The 19014-nt window shown below is 45.7% G+C and overlaps 3 protein-coding genes across 3 annotated transcripts in view; all 3 read left to right on the forward strand.

The window, feature by feature from the left end:
* Positions 1 to 6280, forward strand: part of LOC103393517 (multidrug resistance-associated protein 1-like) — a 21392-nt gene extending 15112 nt beyond the window's left edge. The window contains exons 23-31 of the mRNA XM_017040576.2: positions 1948 to 2258; positions 2345 to 2544; positions 2825 to 2951; positions 3232 to 3333; positions 3432 to 3578; positions 3718 to 3876; positions 4065 to 4231; positions 4422 to 4616; positions 4953 to 6280. Coding sequence (XP_016896065.1) covers positions 1948 to 2258; positions 2345 to 2544; positions 2825 to 2951; positions 3232 to 3333; positions 3432 to 3578; positions 3718 to 3876; positions 4065 to 4231; positions 4422 to 4616; positions 4953 to 5061 — 1517 coding nt within the window. The 3' untranslated portion in view covers positions 5062 to 6280. The remainder of the gene's footprint in view (positions 1 to 1947; positions 2259 to 2344; positions 2545 to 2824; positions 2952 to 3231; positions 3334 to 3431; positions 3579 to 3717; positions 3877 to 4064; positions 4232 to 4421; positions 4617 to 4952) is intronic.
* A 420-nt stretch (positions 6281 to 6700) lies between these two features.
* scaf1 (SR-related CTD-associated factor 1) lies at positions 6701 to 12546 on the forward strand. Its single transcript, XM_008330486.3, has 7 exons — positions 6701 to 6919; positions 7626 to 10996; positions 11212 to 11294; positions 11421 to 11732; positions 11803 to 11931; positions 12064 to 12249; positions 12288 to 12546. Exons 2-6 carry the CDS (start codon positions 7969 to 7971, stop codon positions 12220 to 12222), a joined length of 3711 nt encoding a protein of 1236 aa, XP_008328708.1. The 5' UTR covers positions 6701 to 6919; positions 7626 to 7968; the 3' UTR covers positions 12223 to 12249; positions 12288 to 12546.
* Positions 12547 to 13088: 542 nt separating this feature from the next.
* The window catches only part of snrnp70 (small nuclear ribonucleoprotein 70 (U1)), a 9142-nt gene continuing 3216 nt past the window's right edge, over positions 13089 to 19014 (forward strand). Inside the window, exons 1-10 of the mRNA XM_025064161.1 lie at positions 13089 to 13297; positions 13574 to 13727; positions 13822 to 13884; positions 14283 to 14337; positions 14418 to 14482; positions 14620 to 14682; positions 14787 to 14868; positions 18130 to 18231; positions 18373 to 18472; positions 18570 to 19004. Coding sequence (XP_024919929.1) covers positions 13581 to 13727; positions 13822 to 13884; positions 14283 to 14337; positions 14418 to 14482; positions 14620 to 14682; positions 14787 to 14868; positions 18130 to 18231; positions 18373 to 18472; positions 18570 to 19004 — 1112 coding nt within the window. The 5' untranslated portion in view covers positions 13089 to 13297; positions 13574 to 13580. The remainder of the gene's footprint in view (positions 13298 to 13573; positions 13728 to 13821; positions 13885 to 14282; positions 14338 to 14417; positions 14483 to 14619; positions 14683 to 14786; positions 14869 to 18129; positions 18232 to 18372; positions 18473 to 18569; positions 19005 to 19014) is intronic.

The following is a 19014-nucleotide window of genomic DNA, read 5'->3' on the forward strand; positions in this document are numbered from 1 at the left end:
CCTCCTCCTCCCGATCGTCACCACCCACTCTGTTTCCCTGCAGGGGCTGGTGGCCTACGTTCCGCAGCAGGCGTGGATCCAGAACTCCACTCTGAGAGAAAACATCGTGTTTGGACATGAGGTGAAAGAAAACTGGTACCAGCAGATCCTGGAGGCCTGTGCCCTCCAGCCTGACCTGGAGATCCTTCCTGCTGGAGACGAGACGGAGATTGGAGAGAAGGTGTGGAACTGGGATGGTTTAATTTTTTTTTCTTTGAATCTCTCATAAAGTACTTAATATTTGAGGGCAGGTTCTACCAAATATTCGTCAACATTTGTGATGTCCGGGTAGGTAAAAGGTTGCGTAGATTTACTGCATTCCTTTGACGTACGGATGTCGCAGTCATTTTATCTGTTTTTCCCAGGGTTCATTTAACTGTCGGAATCTGGGAAAATGATTAGGCTGTCGATCTGTTAAGGTTTTTTAATCTGATTTGATACTTCTCACATACTTAAATTAAATAAATCTTTTGCTACTTTACATTTACTCTTGTATAAACTAAATGTTTATACTTGTATTTTTGATTACACCTTATTCTGTCTTATTTTGGTATTTTATCTGAATTCTTTTCCCCAACTGTCACAGTGATTTTAGAAAAATAAATTAAAACAACACTCGTCTGAGTGAACGTCTCTGCTCTGTCCAGGGAGTGAACCTGTCTGGAGGTCAGAAGCAGAGGGTGAGCTTGGCCAGAGCGGTGTACTGTGACCGGGCCGTGTACCTGCTGGACGACCCCCTGTCTGCCGTGGACGCTCACGTGGGGAAACACATCTTTGAACAAGTGATTGGTCCACAGGGTCTGCTGAAGGACAAGGTCGGTGTCCCGGCAGAGTCTTGGTTTGTGTTTGTCTTCTTAGGTCTCAGACTGACTCTGACTCTGTGCAGACCCGTGTGCTGGTGACCCACGGCCTGAGCTACCTGCCCCAGGTGGACCTGATCCTGGTGTTGGTGGAGGGAGAGATCACAGAGATGGGCTCCTATCAGCAGCTCATGGACAGAGATGGCGCCTTCGCCGAGTTCCAGCGCACGTATGCCGCTGTGGACAACACGCACACCAGCGGTGAGACAACACGTTCACGTCGACTGTGTCTGAGCTGAAACGTTGTAGTGGTTCAGTGGTGAAGTGTAGTTCACTGTTGTATCTCACTTTGATTAGAGTCTTTGCCAAAGAGTGAAACCAAAGGAAAAGAAAACGGGGAAGTGACCGGTGTTGATGGGTGAGTAGAAGAAGAAAAAAAATCCTGAACTCCTAAAGAAAGATTTAAAGAAGGAAGAATGAAAGAAAGAAAACTGTTCTGTCTGTTTGTAAACAGCGCCGCAGATGTGACACAAAAGTCACCGCCGCTGCAGGAAGACAAGGAGCTGAACAAGAACTCCAAGAACCCTGAGCTGGGCAAGCTGACGGAGGCTGACAAGGCCTCCACCGGTCAGGTGGGTGGAGCCTGACTGTGACCTCAGAGTGACCTCAGAGTGACCTCAGCACCACAGTAGAATGCCGTTATATTCACCCTCTGCATGTTTCTGGTAGAAGAGGAGTTTTTTTCTCCAGACTTCTTGAAGTCGTAGTCACAGACCACACCCTCTCCCCCTTTACTCCCCCTTTACTCCCCCCTTCACACAGGTCAAACTCTCCGTGTTCTGGGCCTATATAAAGGCCATCGGCTCCTTCCTCACCTTCTTCAGTTTCCTGCTCTTCCTCACCCATCACTCCCTCTCCCTCTTCTCCAACTACTGGCTGAGCTTCTGGACCGACGACCCGGTGATCAACGGCACTCAGCCGTACAGACAGAGGAGACTCCTGGTGTATGGGGCCCTGGGCGTGTCCCAAGGTGAGGAGGGGCTCATTATTATTTGGTAAAAAAAAAAAAGTCTTTCTTTGCGTCACTGACCTCTGCCCTCTGTGGCAGGTGTGGCCGTCTTCGGTTACTCCCTGGCCATGTCCATCGGGGGGATCCTGGCGTCGCGTTTCCTTCACCAGTCCCTGCTGTTTGACATCCTGCGTTCACCCATGTCCTTCTTCGAGCGGACGCCCAGTGGCAACCTGGTCAACCGCTTTTCCAAGGAGATGGACACCATTGACTCGATGATCCCCAACATAATCAAGATGTTCATGGGTTCGATGTTCAACGTGATGAGCGCTTGTATCGTCATCCTCATCGCCACACCACTGGTGGCCATCTTCATTCCCTTCCTGGGCCTGCTCTACTTCTTCGTGCAGGTTGGTGGAACATCCTCTCAGGAGGTCCAGGAAGCGCATTCAGGAAGCGACCTTTGACCTGTGGTCTCTGCTCTGTGTTTGTCCAGAGGTTTTACGTGTCGTCCTCTCGTCAACTGAAGCGTCTGGAGTCGGTCAGCCGCTCGCCCATCTACTCTCACTTCAATGAAACGCTGTTGGGCACCTCCGTGATCCGAGCCTTCGGAGAACAGAAGCGCTTCATCTCTGAGAGTGACCACAGGGTGGACCACAATCACCAGGCGCACTACCCCAGCATTGCAGCCAACAGGTCAGGGCTCTGCTCGGTTAAGGGGGGTGCAGTTGTGGGTTCGAGTTCAGACTTGATATTTTATATGCCCCTTTCCCGAGGGAGACTGTTTAAGTGTGGTTACAAGTCACCAGCAGGGGGCGCCTACGACGTTGAGAGTGTGTCAGAAAAACCTTCAAAAAAAAAATCACCCACCTTTTAAAGGCAGGATAAAACATTGGTCTAACAAATGAAACCTTGTCTCTGACTCTGCCGTTGACGTCATTTCTAAATCACTCTGTGATCAAACGTGTCTTTTTAGGTGGCTGGCAATTCGTCTGGAGTTTGTAGGAAACTGCATCGTGTCAGCGGCCGCTCTGTTTGCTGTCGTAGCCAGAGACAGTCTGAGTCCTGGCCTCGTGGGTCTGTCCATCTCCTACGCCCTTCAGGTAAACACTGACCACAACTGACCACCAAATGTCCACAGAGTTTAAATAAACTTATAATAATAATTTTAAAAAAATTAAATAATAATACTACTGCTGATAATAATAATAATAATTTTTAAAAATAATAAAAAATAATAGTAGTTATTATTATTATGTTATTGTTATCATTATAATGCAGTGCTGGGCAACAATAATGAACCAATTCTCTTTACCGCTGCCAGTGTGTTTGTAAAGTGACGTGACTGAACTTTTTCTTCTCCGCTCCACTCCACTGTTCCAGCTGACTGCTTCTCTGAACTGGCTGGTGAGGATGTCCTCAGACGTGGAGACCAACATCGTGGCCGTGGAGAAGGTCAGGGAGTACCATGACACGGAGAAGGAGGTGAAGACCAACGACTCTTCTGTGGAACCACACCTGAGTAGAGATTAAAAAAAAAACAAGGACTTGTTTCTGGAATAACTCCTTTGTCTGACTTATAGGCAGAGTGGAAACATGACTCCTCTGTGCTGCCCCCTGGCTGGCCCACTGAGGGCTGCATAGAGGTCAGAGGGTACGGCCTACGTTACCACCAAGATCTGGACTTGGCCATCCGTAACATCAACATCAGAGTTGATGCAGGAGAGAAGGTTTGTTTGTTTGTTTGTTTGTTTGTTTTTTTCATCTGTCCACTGGAGGCAGTAGTGAGCATTTTCAATAGGAATTCTAGAAAACATTAAACGTTTTTTTTCTTCAATTAGTGCATTCATATATGACTCCTCTCTGTAGGTGGGAATTGTGGGGAGAACGGGAGCAGGAAAATCCTCCCTCACTCTCGGCCTGTTCCGGATCATCGAGGGAGCTGAAGGCCACATCTTCATTGATGGGCTGGACATCGCTCAGCTGGGCCTCCATGACCTCAGGTCCAGAATCACCATCATCCCACAGGTCAGTGAAGAGAGATGAAAATTGATCAGATAACAGATTATTTTGTTTTGCCGTTAGCAAGATGAAAGATTAATCTGCTTGACATAAAAAAAAGTGGGAACCCTGAACAGGACACAGAGGTGACTCACCTGCCCTGACCCCTGACCTCTGACCTAGGTACCACTAATGAGCCTCTCCCCCTGTGTTAGGACCCGGTGCTGTTCTCTGGCTCTCTGAGGATGAACCTGGATCCTTTTGACAGCTACACTGATGACGACGTGTGGCAGGCTCTGGAGTTCTCTCACCTGAAGAACTTTGTGTCGGGTCTGCCCAACAAACTGGCCCACGAGTGCAGTGAGGGAGGAGAGAACCTTAGGTAGGACTCCTGCTGCTGCATCAGCTGATCGGTGATATTTAATTAACATTTAAGTGTAAAAAAAAAAAGAGGGTTGAAAAAAGGACTTCAGATGAGAAGAGGTCTTAGATTTGCACTAATGTCCACTAGGGGGCTTTATCATTTAAAACCATTTGTTGTTTTTGACTGCTCCTCTGTTCTTGCTGTGCAGTGTGGGTCAGCGTCAGCTGGTGTGTCTGGCCAGAGCTCTGCTCAGAAAGACCAAGGTCTTGGTTTTAGACGAGGCCACGGCAGCAGTCGACATGGAGACGGACAATTTGATCCAGTCCACCATCCGCTCTCAGTTTACGGACTGCACTGTCCTGACCATAGCTCATCGCCTGAACACCATCATGGACTACAACAGGTACCATACAGCACAACACACACACACATACCTGAATTTATATATTATGAGTGTAAGTCAGAAAGTCCTCAGACAGATGTCTTGATTTCTGCAGATGTCTAATGTTGACTGACTAAAACCAGTCTCTGTGTCTCCTACAACTTTTTGTAGCAGTTTTATCATCGTACCTGTGCACAGTGTTGAGCTGTGTTTCCTTGGATTTGTTCAGATTTTCATTTAACCCTGTGTAGCAGTTTTATCATCGTACCTGTGCCCATCATACCTTTAACCCTCAAAAATGATGATGGTCTGTTCCTCTCTAACAAGAATAAATCTGAATGCTTCTCTGCCCTCCAGGGTCCTGGTGTTGGACAAGGGAGAGATGGTGGAGTTTGACTCCCCCTCCAATCTCATCAGTCGGAGAGGAGCCTTTTTCCAGATGGCCTTAGATGCTGGTCTGGTCTGAGACTCAGAGTGTGTGTGTCACGTGGCCACCAGTTTCTGGTGTGACTTGGAAGAGGAGGAACAACGTGAATCATTGTTTAAGGCTGTGAGTGACAACAGCTACTGCCAAGACCAGCAGGTTTTTTTTTGTTTGTTTTTGTTTTCAAACACCCTGGGTCCATTCACCCTGAACTACAGATGTTGGTGATTTACTCTCCATATTTCTCTCAGTCTGATTAGAGATGTAGAGGACGGTCTTTTTTCTAGTACAGCAGTGTCACCAGAGGCTTTGTAGCCGTGGAAACCAGCAGTGATGATTTGTTTTTGCGAGTCGTCATCCATCAAAAATCCTTTACATTTTACGTTTATGTTTGGAGTGAGTGCACGTCTCTCTGTTCCGCACCACGGCTTCTTTTTTATAGTTTACATAGACTGGACCGGACACGACTCCCATTTGTTTTTAAACAATCTCTACAGCTGGGCGATCCTGGTCACATGACGTTGGCGTCATGGAGTTCTCACTTCACGAGTGCAAAAGTTAAATGTCTTTTTGATATTTGAAGCAGGTCAGATTTTGTTTTCCTTTCGCTGACCCCTCTCCATGTCAGAGGTACTTCACTCGTATTGCTCTGCTTAACTCGAGTACACCGTGTTCTGTTAGTACCTGTTGTTTCCACAACGTTACTGTCGGTGCATAGGAAAGCAATTCAAGGTCACTTTCGAGGTCACTTTACGGCGTTGTTCTGCTGCTGTTGAGAAGTTTTCTTCTTTCAGCACCTTTTAATTTGTTTTGTATGTACTGTTGCTTTTCTGTGTAGCTGAATGTCCTCTTATTTATACAAATTAAATGTGTTATTTTAAATATGTTGTTCAGACTGTTACAAAACAAAAAATACCCGCACTCTCTGTAAAGCCTTGAATGTGTGGAGATGAACAAATAACAGTTTATTTCTCCAGCAATTCCGAGGTACAGCAAAGAATCTAATCTAAGCTAAAGAATCTAAGCTGCTGTGGGCCAGTGATCCTTGGTGAAGAAATTGTAGTTTAAGGAATTTAGTTACAAACCTCTTGTTGCTTTCTGACTATTTTTTTTATTGCAATGTACACACAGGGACACAATATCTGCAACCCAAATCTGTCAACTCTGTTTCTGTCTGAAATGGTAATGACGGCTCCTACCAATCAAATGTATTTGCTTTAAAAAAAAAAAATATGTGAAATTAAAAATAGTTCATATTTATGACTCCAAAATGAACATATGTTTTATAAATACTGCTTTGTTCTGTAGATTGAAATTTGAAATAAAGGCACATATTGAAAATATGAAATTGTGGTTTTTTGTTTGTTTTTTTTACTGTAACTGCTGTGGAGTTTTTAAAGTTTTCAATAAACGTATGTGAAAATTTCAGTGTTTCTCTGTTTTCTGTCCAATTTCTGTCTTCTGATTAGGGTTAAGGGTATTTTACCTAGAAACCTAAATACATCGCTGTCGTCAGGAATCGTATCAAGATATTTTTATTATTGAAATAAAAAAAAATGTTTCAAAGATAATCGTTTGTGTTGGCTACGGTAGTCCCATTTGTAGGCGGTAGGATGCAACATTACCAAACGGAACATAGCGGCAGTGCAGGCAAGGAAGTACGTCACTCCTGCGGCACGCTTTAGGACTACGTATCCCAGAGTTCCTTGTTGTCCGCCGGTCCGGTCTAAGGAAAAAAAAAAGATGGCGGCCGTTGATTGACTGGTGCCGCTGCTACTGCGCCTTCAAACGTCTGTAAAGTCCTCAAAAGCGGGTCAAGGCGCCCGGTTAATGTGTCACATCGAGGCAGCAGCAAACAGGAGACGAAGGCAGCGATTCCAGACTGGCAGAAGGTTTTAAGGTATGTGTTTAATGCGCGGTTCCTCCTGCTGCTTTTTGCTGCCCAGCACACTAGCAGCTAGCTGGCTAACTAGGAGACATATCTTTACACTGTGTGCATAGTCGTTAGTAGATTCATGGGGTCTTGAGTTTAGTGATGTAATAAAGTAAAATAACAGGGCTTTTGTAGTGAGTTGGCGAGTAGTGTTGAGTCGGAGAGTCAGAGGCTAAAAGGCGTTAAAGCAAATCACAGACAAGCTGAGATTGAGTTCCAACAACAACAACAATAACAATAACAACAGCTCCCGTTTCCTCCTGAATCCTTTCACCAGTGTTCAGAGGAGACGCCGGTGTCAGAATAACTGTGTCCTGTGTGTTAACAATGCTGTACACAGTCCACAGACACCAGACACCCAAACATGTCATGTGATACAATAACACAGGTTTCATCACATTTTAATGCACGACGAGGATTAAAAACATTTAAGTGGTTGGATGAGGTCAGTTGTGTTTTAAAGAAATTAGTTTATTTATTTAAAAAAATACTCATTTAATCTCCAGATGCCTTGAATTCTTGGGTACTAATTCTTTTGCTGCCATGTCAGTTATGTTTGATAGAAGACAGGTGGTTTATGCCATCACATCACAAAGACATTTGAACCATTTTGAGATACGATTCTTGGTGTGACTGTGATCGTAACATTAATTTGTCCTGTTCTTTCTGCTAGGTCCATTCCTGGATTGCTTCCAAACACCACCGTTTGGATATTTTATCACCAGTTCATCTGGCTCATGGACTTGAGTTCATTACTGGGCTCACTCACTCCTCTTCCTCGCATCAGTGTCAGTGTCAGGAGCCCTCACCCCCCGAACTTCACCCTGTACAGATTTGATGTCACGCCTGTCTGTTCTTCCTCTTTATGAGTCACTTCCTTAACCAGGGTGTCCTTCACCTTTCTCCACCCACAAGTGCGATCTCGGAACATTAGCACGCAGCATCACCTTTGATTTTTTCTCTTCTGCTCCAGTGAAGCAACTGGGAGTTGTGAGAAAAAGGGCGAGGAAGGGGAGATGTATGATCCGTTTCATCCTACTGGCGGAGACAAGGAGATAAAGATGGAGGTGGAGCAGGATGAAGGAGAGAAATACGACCCCTTTGACCCAACTGGTTCCCCTGCATCGGAAATTGATGACGAGGCTGATGTACCGAGTGGGATGAAGAAAGAGCCTGAGAGGAGGGATGAAGAGGAAGATCCTCCAGATTCTACTGACACTTTGAATGATCTGCCAAACCCTTGTCTAGTGACACAGCTACCTCTAGTGAGGAGAGTGGGCTGCAGAAGCACCAAGAGCAGAGAAAAGAGGGACAGTGCTGACTCTGACCACTCAGAGATAGAGGAAGGAGAGATAGTTGGTGCTGCTGACAGGGATGCTAACATTAAGAGAACTGCTGCGGAGTCTCTCACCCTGGGTTCTCCCACTGTCTCCTTTTTTGGATCAAAACCTGAACGTATCCTCCGTGTGCTGGATGGAGATGGCTTTGTGTCCGTGTGTGCAGAGGGTAGCTGGGATGTGAATCAAGATGACGATGAACCTGTGGTCGGAGTGGAAGACCTAAGACGGAAGCTGGTCAGCAAGCGAAAGGAAAGGTACCTTTCCTTCCCTGCGTCTTCCTCACTCTCTCCACAGCAGCCGCCACCTCCTACACATCCACCTGCATCTACGACTTCTTCTCCTCTCAGACCTACTGTAGAAAAAGACGTCCAGGACCACAAATCCAAAGGTTCCAAGGAACGAGACAAACAAAAAGGTAAAGACAAGAAGGCAGGGGAAAGGGAGGAGAGGAGAAAAAAGAGGAAAAAGGAGAAGGAGGGAGGCCATGAGAAGAGAATAGAAAAGGAGAAAGGGCACACCACAGAGAAGCAGGACAAGCAAAGGAGCAGGAGCAGCAGCCAGAAGAGGAAGAAAAGACGACACAGTAGTCCAGATGTGTCACGCACGCTCAACTCTTCAGTCAGAGGAACGCACACAAGACGCTCATTTTCAAGTCTATCCGAAGAACAGCATCGGGATAAAGACAGAGAGAGAGGAAGGGAGAAGGAAAGGGAAAAAGAGAGGGAGAGAGAAAGAGAGAGGGAGAGGGAACAGAGTCATGGCCATAAAAGAGATGATAGAGATCGAGCTTCTAGCTCCAAGAAGGAGAGGGAAAGAAAGGAAAAACACCATTCAAGCAGCAGAGAAAGACACATTTCAAAGAGATCCAAAAGAAGCAAGGAAAAAAGGGAATGTGATCGAGATCGGCACCATGACAGAGACTGGAGACGAGATGGGCGTCCTGTTGTCCCACCTTCTATTCAGGATCTCAATGGCTCTGACCTTTTTGCCATAAAGCGAACCATTACAGTCACCACCACCACAACCACCACCACTGTTCCTGGCTCCCCAAGACTTGCCCCAAACTCGCCCTGTCGGCCCTCACAGGACTCTGACAAACCGTACAAAAGAAAGAAGAAGAGAAAGTGGCACTCGGAGGAAAACAGGAGAGTTAGCCGAAGTAAGTCACGCTCACCACCGTTGTTTCACAGCTATGAGTCGGATCGCTATTCAGACAAATTAGAAATTGACATGTTGTCCTTGGATGGCGAGGCTTTAGACTCAGATTACCCATCTTTGGAGGACACGCCCCCTGCACCTCCCCCTCCAGAGCCACCTGCTCCTAGCCCAAAATCCAAAACAGTCACAAAGCCAGGTAGACACCACCCAAAAAAGAAGTCCCGCACAGTGAAGAAAGTCAGCCAGGCTGAGTCACATTCATCTTCCAACAGGACCAAAAATAAATGTCTCTCCTCACTGATGGTGACTTCAGAACCTTCCTCAGTCTCGTCAGGTCTCTCCTCCGTAAAGCGAGCCAAGAAAGTGGGAAAGGACAAAGTCCCAGATAAAACCAGTAGAAAGGATCCGAGCCGCTCTAACAAAACCAAGAAAGAAGGTGGGAGCGGGCGGAAAGGAAAGCTCCAGTCCAAGGTGTCTGTGCTGGTACGTGAGGGCGTGAGCAGTACCACGGGGGCTTCAGTTGGCTCGGGAAAACTTGGCATGGATCTTCTGGGGTCAGGAGGTACAGGAGGAGGTCCAGGGGGCTCCGTGGTGGGGGGCTCTATTGCAGTTGTTTTTTGCAGAGACAATGAAAGTAGGTCTCCGTTCCTCAAGCCTTGCTCAGAGCCATTGTCCCTGACCGGACGTGGTAAAGATCTGTCCAGTATGGGGAAGCGGAGCAGCCTGGCTGGACCACCGTCCTCCTTAAATAGTCCTGCAGCTTTGAAATCCAAAAAAACAAAACCTAGCTCCATCACATCAACCTCCTCTTCTGCCTCCTCCCCCTCCTCATCTTTGGCAACTAAACGCCGCCGACGCCTGGCCAAGAAGACCAGGCAAAAAGCCGGAGCTTCAGGGTTACCGGTTGTAGATGGCAGCCAGACCACCGTCATGTCTGAGAGCTGGGGCGGAGCCTCCCTGGATGTTAAGTCCTCTGTCGGTGATGGCAGCAAAGTGGTCAGTCCGCACATTTGTCCAGCTGTTACTGCACCCTGTTCTTCCTCCTCTTCCTCCTCCTCCACCAGTGTTCTCCCACCCTCCTCTTCTCCGCCACACACGCCTCCACCGTCTGTGCCTCCTTCACGGGACACCAGAGATTCTTCACCAGATTCACAGACAGTGGACAGCAGCTGTAAGACTCCAGAGCCTTGTTTCCCATCTGAGGACTGTCCGTCACAGACCAGTCCCACACTCCCGATGTCCAGTCCGTCTTGTCTGTCCACCGCCCAAGGACCTGGACTCGGCTTGACCTTGTCTACATCCACAGTCAAAGCTCCTCCTCCAGACGACACTCCCAAACTCCTGGTCTCACCATCTTCCTCGTCCTCTTTGGCTGGCTGTGGTCTCTCGTCTCTTTCTCTTCCTTTGTCTTCATCAGATCCGTCCTCCTCCTCCGTGTCCTCTTCCTCTGTTCTTAAGCCTCCTCTCCCTCCACCTCCAGCAGCTCCTGTTCTTCCCTGGAGTTTGCAAACTGGCGTAGACTGCACAACGGGAGGCGTCCTGGCCTGTGAGTGTCTTCAACATGTGTTCATTAGTCTGCCACGTTTTTATTATAAATCAATGTCCAGTTGATGTCACAGTAGCCAAATAGGTGGTTTCAGATAACTATCCTAAAGAAATTAGAAACGTTATTGTCCCTTTTTTTGATTGTTTAGCCGTGAAGCAGGCACCAAAATCCAGTTTCAGTGTTACAGTGTTCTCTTGTTTTTTTGGGGGGCTCAGTGACTGCTCTACTGTTTAAAATGGAGGAGGCCAACATCACCAACAGAGCCAAGGCACAAGAGTTTATTCAAGCAACCAACCAGGTGAGTGAGTGACCGTGGCCCTAATACTGGTGGCCTTTGATATATGATAGAAATGATGCACTGCACCTTTAATTGATTTGGGTTAAATTGGGTCTGACTGTCACTCCCTGCTGTCTTTTAATGTAGATCCTCTCCCAGGCCAATCAGAGCCAGTCTCTTGAACCACCCCCCTCGGCGGCCTCCTCGTCCTCACAAATCCCAGCTCCCTCGCTGCCTCCTCCTCCTCCTCCCCCTCCAGGGCTCAGTCCAACTCAGTTCATCCTCCACAGCTCCCTCCCGTTGGTTGGCTGCACCAAAACTCCACCCTCTCACCTGCACCCGTCCATAGGTGGTGGCTGTGTGCAGACGCCACCACCGATCATACCGGTGGGGCTTTCAGGAGTGACTGGGAGCTCTGGGGACACTGGGTGGGACAGTGAGACCAAAGACCCCGACAAGGTAACAATTCATCACAAGTTAAGTCACACCAAAATAGACAATCTGTCTAATGTCTATTTTTATCTCATAGTATCTAAAAAAGCTGCACACCCAGGAGCGAGCAGTGGAGGAGGTGAAACTTGCCATCAAACCTTATTATCAACGCAAAGACATCAACAAGGACGAGTACAAAGACATCCTCAGGAAAGCAGTGCATAAGGTACAGACTCACCATCAGTGATAGAGCCTGATGGTAATTGCATATCCTCAGTGGTGTTAATGGTGATGTGTTATGTTGTCGGACCAAACAGATACTTACTGACTGACATCACTCTGTGTCTCTGATGTACAGATCTGCCACAGCCGCACTGGAGAAATAAACCCAGTTAAAGTCAGCAACCTAGTGAAATTATATGTCCAGCGTTACAAGTACTTCCGGAAACACGGACGCAAAATGGATGACGAAGAAAGGAACGACAGGGAAATGGGAGCCCTGCATTCATCTGCATGAGAGACTTTTTTACTAATTCCTCTCCCGATGAGAGACTTTTTTACTAATTCCTCTCACCTTCCTCTCACCTTCAGCTCCAGACCTGGTCTTTGCTCTGAGTTTTTTGTGTGATATTTTCTTGCTTTCCTTCATAGCCCATACCCTTTATGTGTTTATCTAATGGTTATCCCTTTTCTTGTCTCTGATCACAATGTAAATATGTCTTACTTATAAATGTATCATGTACAATGCTGAGGATGCACACTTTTATCATGGACAAGTGTGTTATCAAAAAGTCCACTACAGTGACCATGCAATAAAACACCACCTTTCTGAAAACACTGACTGGAGATACTCTAATCTGTCACCTGCATCACACACCGTATATTTATTTGCAGGGTAATTTATTTATTTATTTATTTATTTATTTTTTGCAGTAATATTTTAAGTGTGGGTGGAAATGAACATCAATCTGAAAAGTTGTTCCTATTTTTTGAACCTCTTGTTTGTTTTATTTGTACGTTGAGAAAGTTGCAGAATGGCTTCATAAAGTTATTTTTTATTTGTTTTTTTGGAAGGTTAAAGGTGGTAAAAACTTTACGTTTCAGAAGGGAAACGTGAAAGTTGGCAGGATAAGAGAGGAATTACTCTGCTCTCAGGAGATAGTTGTGGCGGTACGTGGTATTAAATGGCAAGCGCTAATGAATAAATAATTTAATATTTAGTATTGTTAAGTACATTGATAGCATACTTAAAATGATTTTACATAGTGTACCTTTAACACCGGCGTGTGACGTCTGCCACAAAGACGTTTTTAATGTGTGTACGCATGCGCACGTTACACTGCTCGTCTTTTGCGACAACACACGCTCCTATACGGCAACCCGCCATTTTATTACTGAGGAACAGAAGAAACTTGCACGCATTCAGTGGATCTGCGGCCTTTAGCTGTTGAATTGCTTTAGTGGATTCTTTTTCCTGTATTGACTGTTTTCCAACAATTAGCAGGCCTTGCTAATTGTTGACAAGCGTATAGTGTGCGCTTTCTTTTGTCCGGCTCATGGTGTGACGTTCATCAAATATTGGAGGAGAGAAGGTAAGAGTTGTAGCCGAGGCTTATTGTTAGCAAATTAGCATCTTGACTTTAGTGTGTATAGATTAAGAAGCGTGTCTAAATTAAGAAAATCGAAGTGTGAAGCTGTACTAGTCTGTTGTATTTATTACGTTAGAGTCGCCTGTTATTAAACGACACCCTCGCGTAGTTTCTGCTTCTATATAGCCACATGGCAGTAGCGGTGAAACGTTAGCTTACGAAGCTACCATCGGTTTCCGGAAGTTTCTGACTGACGTTAATAACCCGTGTCTTTTCCAGGTGAAAGATGACCCAGTTTCTCCCCCCGAACCTGTTGGCCCTTTTTGCGCCGCGGGACCCAATTCCCTTTTTGCCTCAGCTGGAAAAACTTCCCCATGAAAAACATCACAACCAGCCTTACTGTGGCATTGCGCCATTCATCAGGCACTTCGAGGTAAACAATTAATAACTTTATTTAATGAATTTGTGTATGTGTTTTAACAGATTCTTTGGTGAGTCATAAATTGTGCTATCATCTCTTTGATCAGGATCCAAGAGATGCCCCTCCACCGACACGGGCAGAGACACGGGAGGAGCGGCTTGAGAGAAAGGTAAATAAGGCGGCACACAGGCGTTGATCTTTTGGTAATTAAACTGCGTTGTGTAACATTCAACAAAAGTTCTCAAGGTGAAAAGCATTCTTCCTATATTCCAGGAGGGTGTAAACTGCGTTGTGTAACATTCAACAAATGTTCTCAAGGTGAAAAGCATTCTTCATATATTCCAGAAGGTGGTCATATGGTCATAATGTAGTTATGCAATGCTTTAAAATGTTTTCTAGGTGTAGATTGATCAACCACTTAACTGATTGTCTGTTTAGCCACCATGTGTACTGTATATTACAAGCAAGTGACATGTGCAGCCAAATTAAACTAGACCAGACCGGCTTGTAGAAAGGATCCAAATGCCTGGCTGGTTTTTAATTAACTAGCTAAACTTGCATTTGCAGAGAAGGGAGAAGATTGAAAGGAGGCAGTCAGTGCTGGAGACAGAACTCAACCTTTGTAAGTATTTTTCACCAATGCATACAATATATAATTTTCTGTATTCTTACTAATTTTCTTTTACTTTGCATTATGAAAAGGGGACCCCCATAATGACCCTAATGCACAAGGGGATGCATTCAAGACGTTGTTTGTCGCACGAGTGGTGAGTCTTCAATCTTTTCAATTCATTTGTGTGGGTCACAGAGTTGTTGGTCATGTATGATGCCTGACTCAATCTTTTCAATTCATTTGTGTGGGTATGTATGATGTCTGATGTGTGTGTTCTTCGTTGTATTCCAGAACTACGATACGACAGAGTCCAAGCTTCGACGTGAATTTGAGGTCTACGGCCCCATTAAAAGGGTATGATCAGCTGCTCTTTCTAACGTCTTAGTGTCTTGTATGTTGTGTGTTTGACACTTGCTGCTAGGAGTCTAATTCCAGGCAATGTTGTTCATTTGTTTTAGATTTACATAGTCTACAACAAGAAGACGGGGAAGCCTCGTGGTTACGCATTTATCGAGTACGAGCACGAACGAGACATGCACTGTGAGTACAACAATAGAAGGCTGAACCGTAAGCATCCTGTTTTTTGTAACATTTAAGGAGCGGTCTGTGGAGTGGAGGGCAGTTCTTTCAGGTGTGCCGTAACTGCCCTGTTCTGTATCCATGCTATTTAAGGATGAGTGTGGCCAACTGTTGACAACTTAGCCGATTTGCCTCATGAAAACTCCACGTCATGGCCTTCAGAGTTGTCTTAGCTCTTGATGCCGATGTGCCTTTTACGGTTTGCATGCAACAGTTTTTGTGGTTGTGTGTCTGTGTTTGGTGCGTGGTGGATGGCTGACGAGACGATGCTTCATTCAGTGGGGCATTACTGGTAAAGTGGAAATACCACGTTGTAGAAGTGTTGCTACTGTGACCCTGACCCTCTTTGCCTGTTAAGGCCAAACTGTCTTTTAACTGTTAGGTGTTGTAGTTCTGGGGAAGAGCAGCTCTCCTGGTTGGACTTAAATGGTAAGCACAAGGTCAGACTGGTCACTCAACACCCACCATATGTGTCAAGGACTGTTTGAAAGCCAAACCTTTTATATAAAAAAAAAATTAAATCATTTAGCTTGTTGAAGTATGTTTATGTAGTGGTCCTCAACCCTGGTCATGGTGAGACTAGAGCATCTTTAGCACAGTACTGAGATTTTATTTTACTGGGTGGGGATGCCACAGTCTTAAATAGAGAAACAACTAGGTTTGAGTGTTGACACCATTCCAGGTCATTCATGGTGATCAGCTCTTCAGGACCAGTGTTGCTGAATCACAGCGGGGGAGGGGTGAAGTGAGGGGGAATGTGGGGCTAAATAGTATATTAACTGTGTGTTGTTTTCATTGCCACTGCAGCCGCCAATCTGTGATGGCTAATGGCCAGAGCTGGCTGGCAGATGATGATGGTTATGATACATCTACACCCTACTACCACAGCTCAGTATATGGTTGGTATAATGGGTTTGTATGATGGGTAAGATTTCTTTCCACCCTCCATAAATACATAGGGCAGAACAGGAACATCAGTGCAGACCTCAAAGAGCTTTCAGTCAATGACTTAAGTTTCTCAGGCCCTGTCCATTGAACACACGCCTAATGATTCCCAAGGTTTCTGCCCTTTCTGTTAAAGCCACTGCAGTTTGCGCGCAGAGCTTTTTGGGATAAACTGGCCTTCGTTAACGTCAGCAACGTTCTTAACAGATTCTGGGGTGCTTGTCTTAGTTTGAATGCAGACCAGAGGGTCCTTGGTGTCCAAGCACTTGGGCGGTTCTCAGTCTTGGTGGATTAACATTGTTCGTTCATGACAATTGTGTCTAGAACGACGTTTCGTTTAACAGTAATACACGGCGTATGAAAATTATTCCAGGGAGTGTGGAGCAGCTGTGTTGCGTCCACTTCGATTTTTATTTTTTTTATCTTTTAGATTAAGTAGAGCTCAAATCTTTGGTTCGCATGACCTTAAAGCTACATTCTCTGAGACTGAGAAATGCTATGATCTCTAATCATTTGGGGTGGACACTTAATTGTATGGAAGTTGAATCTGTATTTATTTCTCTGCTAAGACCGTGTTCTGAGTGAATTAGCCCGTAGAAGGTTCTAGCAACAGGCCACCGTAAAAACATACGTTTTCTTTTATTCCGTTTTCTACACTTGACTTTTCAGTTAAAGGGAAATCTGAATTAATGGCTGCTTCAACTTTAAAAGAAAAGGCAGACAAGCGGAATCTTACAGAAAGATGGCGGTTATGATGTCACAACAGAGGAGTCATATTCAAACAGCTGTCTTAATTGTTAGGTAGTTCATTTAGTTTCATTCGAAAGAGGAAAAAAAACAACCAAGTATTACACACCCAGATTTCAAATTTAGTGTCAACATTAGTGAGTGTTAGGAGTCAGACGTCACTGATTTTGATTATGTTGAGGGCCACATTAGTTGACTTGTGATGAAGTAACTCCTGTAAGGAAGAATGTGCCATTTCATTTAGTTATGAATTAATCGAGGCTCAGCTTCAGGTGAAAAGGTGGGGATTTGGTAAGGCCCTGTCACTGGTTAGAATGTTGTCATCCCACATGAACAAAGGGAGTGCGGGGTGTTGGTAAGGCCCCTCGTAGAGGTGTGTTGGCAGGATGCGTACTCTGGTTTTGGATGATTTCGGTAAAGTCCCCCCAGCAGGGGCGGAGGCTGTCGTGCAACCTGTCAATGAGGGACGATGGTAAGGTGATAATAACTTGATGGTCATTTTGGTGAGACCCCCCCTTTGTGGTAAATATTTCCTCCCTGGGAGCCAGCGCTACATCAGAGCAGTGTGGTAACCAGCATGAGCTGCCTGGCTCGTTACCGTGGTCTTCAAACCGACAAGATGAACAGGGAGACTGTTGTATGCTGTGTAATCATGTGACTTTGGTAACCTGCTGGAAGATGCTTGTTGATGCAGCAGCACCTTACAGTCTGCTTACATTCTGTTCAGAGGATACTCACAATTGTTTTTTAGCTAACGACGCACACAGGAACATTGAGCAAAATTCAGTGACTGTGAAATTGCGAACCACGTTTTTTCAAATATTTAACAATGAAGAGTAGAAAAAATACTCATCACGCCTAAAATCCTGAGTAAAACACTTTTGTCTGCAAACTACTTAAGATAAAAACCAAAAAAAACTTTAAATATTTTTCATAAAACCTCAAATTTTCAGAATTTAAAATTAACTTTCTACTTTTTGTAATTGTCATTTTGTAGTCACTCTGTGACTAGTCACAGCTTAATTCGTTTTTCTCACATGAACTACAGTATATACATGGACTTCCAACTTCCTGTCAGGTGAAAGGGATGATATGAAAAAACTAAACTTTCACCTGTTCTCTCTGTTCAGTCGTTGACTTTTACAAGGGGAAAAAAGTAATTATGAAAAACTGTTACTAAATGAAAATTTGCTTGTGAGTCAAGTGTGTTAGTTTCACTGTTGTACACCTGACAGGATGGTCACATGACGTTAAATCATCAAAACGTATTTTTCGCTGTAAGTTGGGCCACGGTCGACCGACACAGTAGACATGTGCGAATATTAGAGGTTATCGGTGTTTAACATATCACTCATCGGGTGGAAGGAAGTCTACTCCAAATACCCCTCGGCATTTGCCCAGAGAGCAGCCATCTCGGCCTCACCTGCTCCTGGTCAGTATAATGATGCACCGTTTGTTTCCTAGGCCACGTTATTTCAGTCGCACTTTGATCTCACGCGTGTTTTTCTTTTCCAAATTCCTCTTCTGCAGCCGCCTACAAACATGCAGATGGAAAGAAGATCGACGGTAGGAGGGTGTTGGTGGATGTGGAGCGAGGACGCACCGTCAAAGGATGGCATCCACGCAGGCTGGGTAATGTTGTTAACAAGTTCTATTGATTCACAAAAAAATGTTGTGAAGAGAACATCAGATAATCACTACGTCCAGAGGTGTGTGTACTCTGATGGTGATGAGGGTCAATTCACTTTTATTAAATTTTATTTTCTTTAATAGGTGGAGGTCTGGGTGGTACCAGGAGAGGTGGCGCTGATGTCAACATAAAGCACTCCGGCAGAGACGATGCCTCCCGTTATGACGACCGCCCTGTGGTGGCGTAAGTAGCTCATGAGAGAAGAGGTGTAATTTGTGTTTTTGCGGCAGGTATTTTGCCTTGTATCTCACAGTTTTCTCTTTGTCCCGACGACTCACAGAGAGAGGGAGCGCGGAGAACGTGGGGAGCGCAGAGAGCGCAGCCGGGAACGTGACAGGGACAAAGACAGGGAGCGCAGGAGATCTCGATCCCGGGAACGCCGGCGTCGCACCCGCTCACGGGAGCGTGAAAGAGAACGAGAGAGACCAGCAGGCGAAGAGGGCGGCGGCGGCAACAACAACAACAACACCCCCACCACCAGGAGGAGGGAGCGGGAGAAAGAACGTGGTGGCGCAGGAGGGGGAGACAGCAGGAGGAGGGAAAGGAGCCGAGACAGGAAGAAGAGGAGCAGGAGCCGAGAGCGTAAGAGAGACAGGGACAGGGGTAAGGGGCTGGACGGCGAAGAGGCTGTTCAGGGAGATGGCCCTCACGAGGGCGGAGAGCGAATGCCGGAGGAGCATGAAGGAGAAGGAGGCGGGGGGTTGGAAGGGCGTAGGGACCGAGAC

This window comes from Cynoglossus semilaevis, chromosome 17 (genome assembly GCF_000523025.1).
Source record: "Cynoglossus semilaevis isolate Cse_v1.0 chromosome 17, Cse_v1.0, whole genome shotgun sequence".
NCBI lineage: Eukaryota > Metazoa > Chordata > Actinopteri > Pleuronectiformes > Cynoglossidae > Cynoglossus > Cynoglossus semilaevis.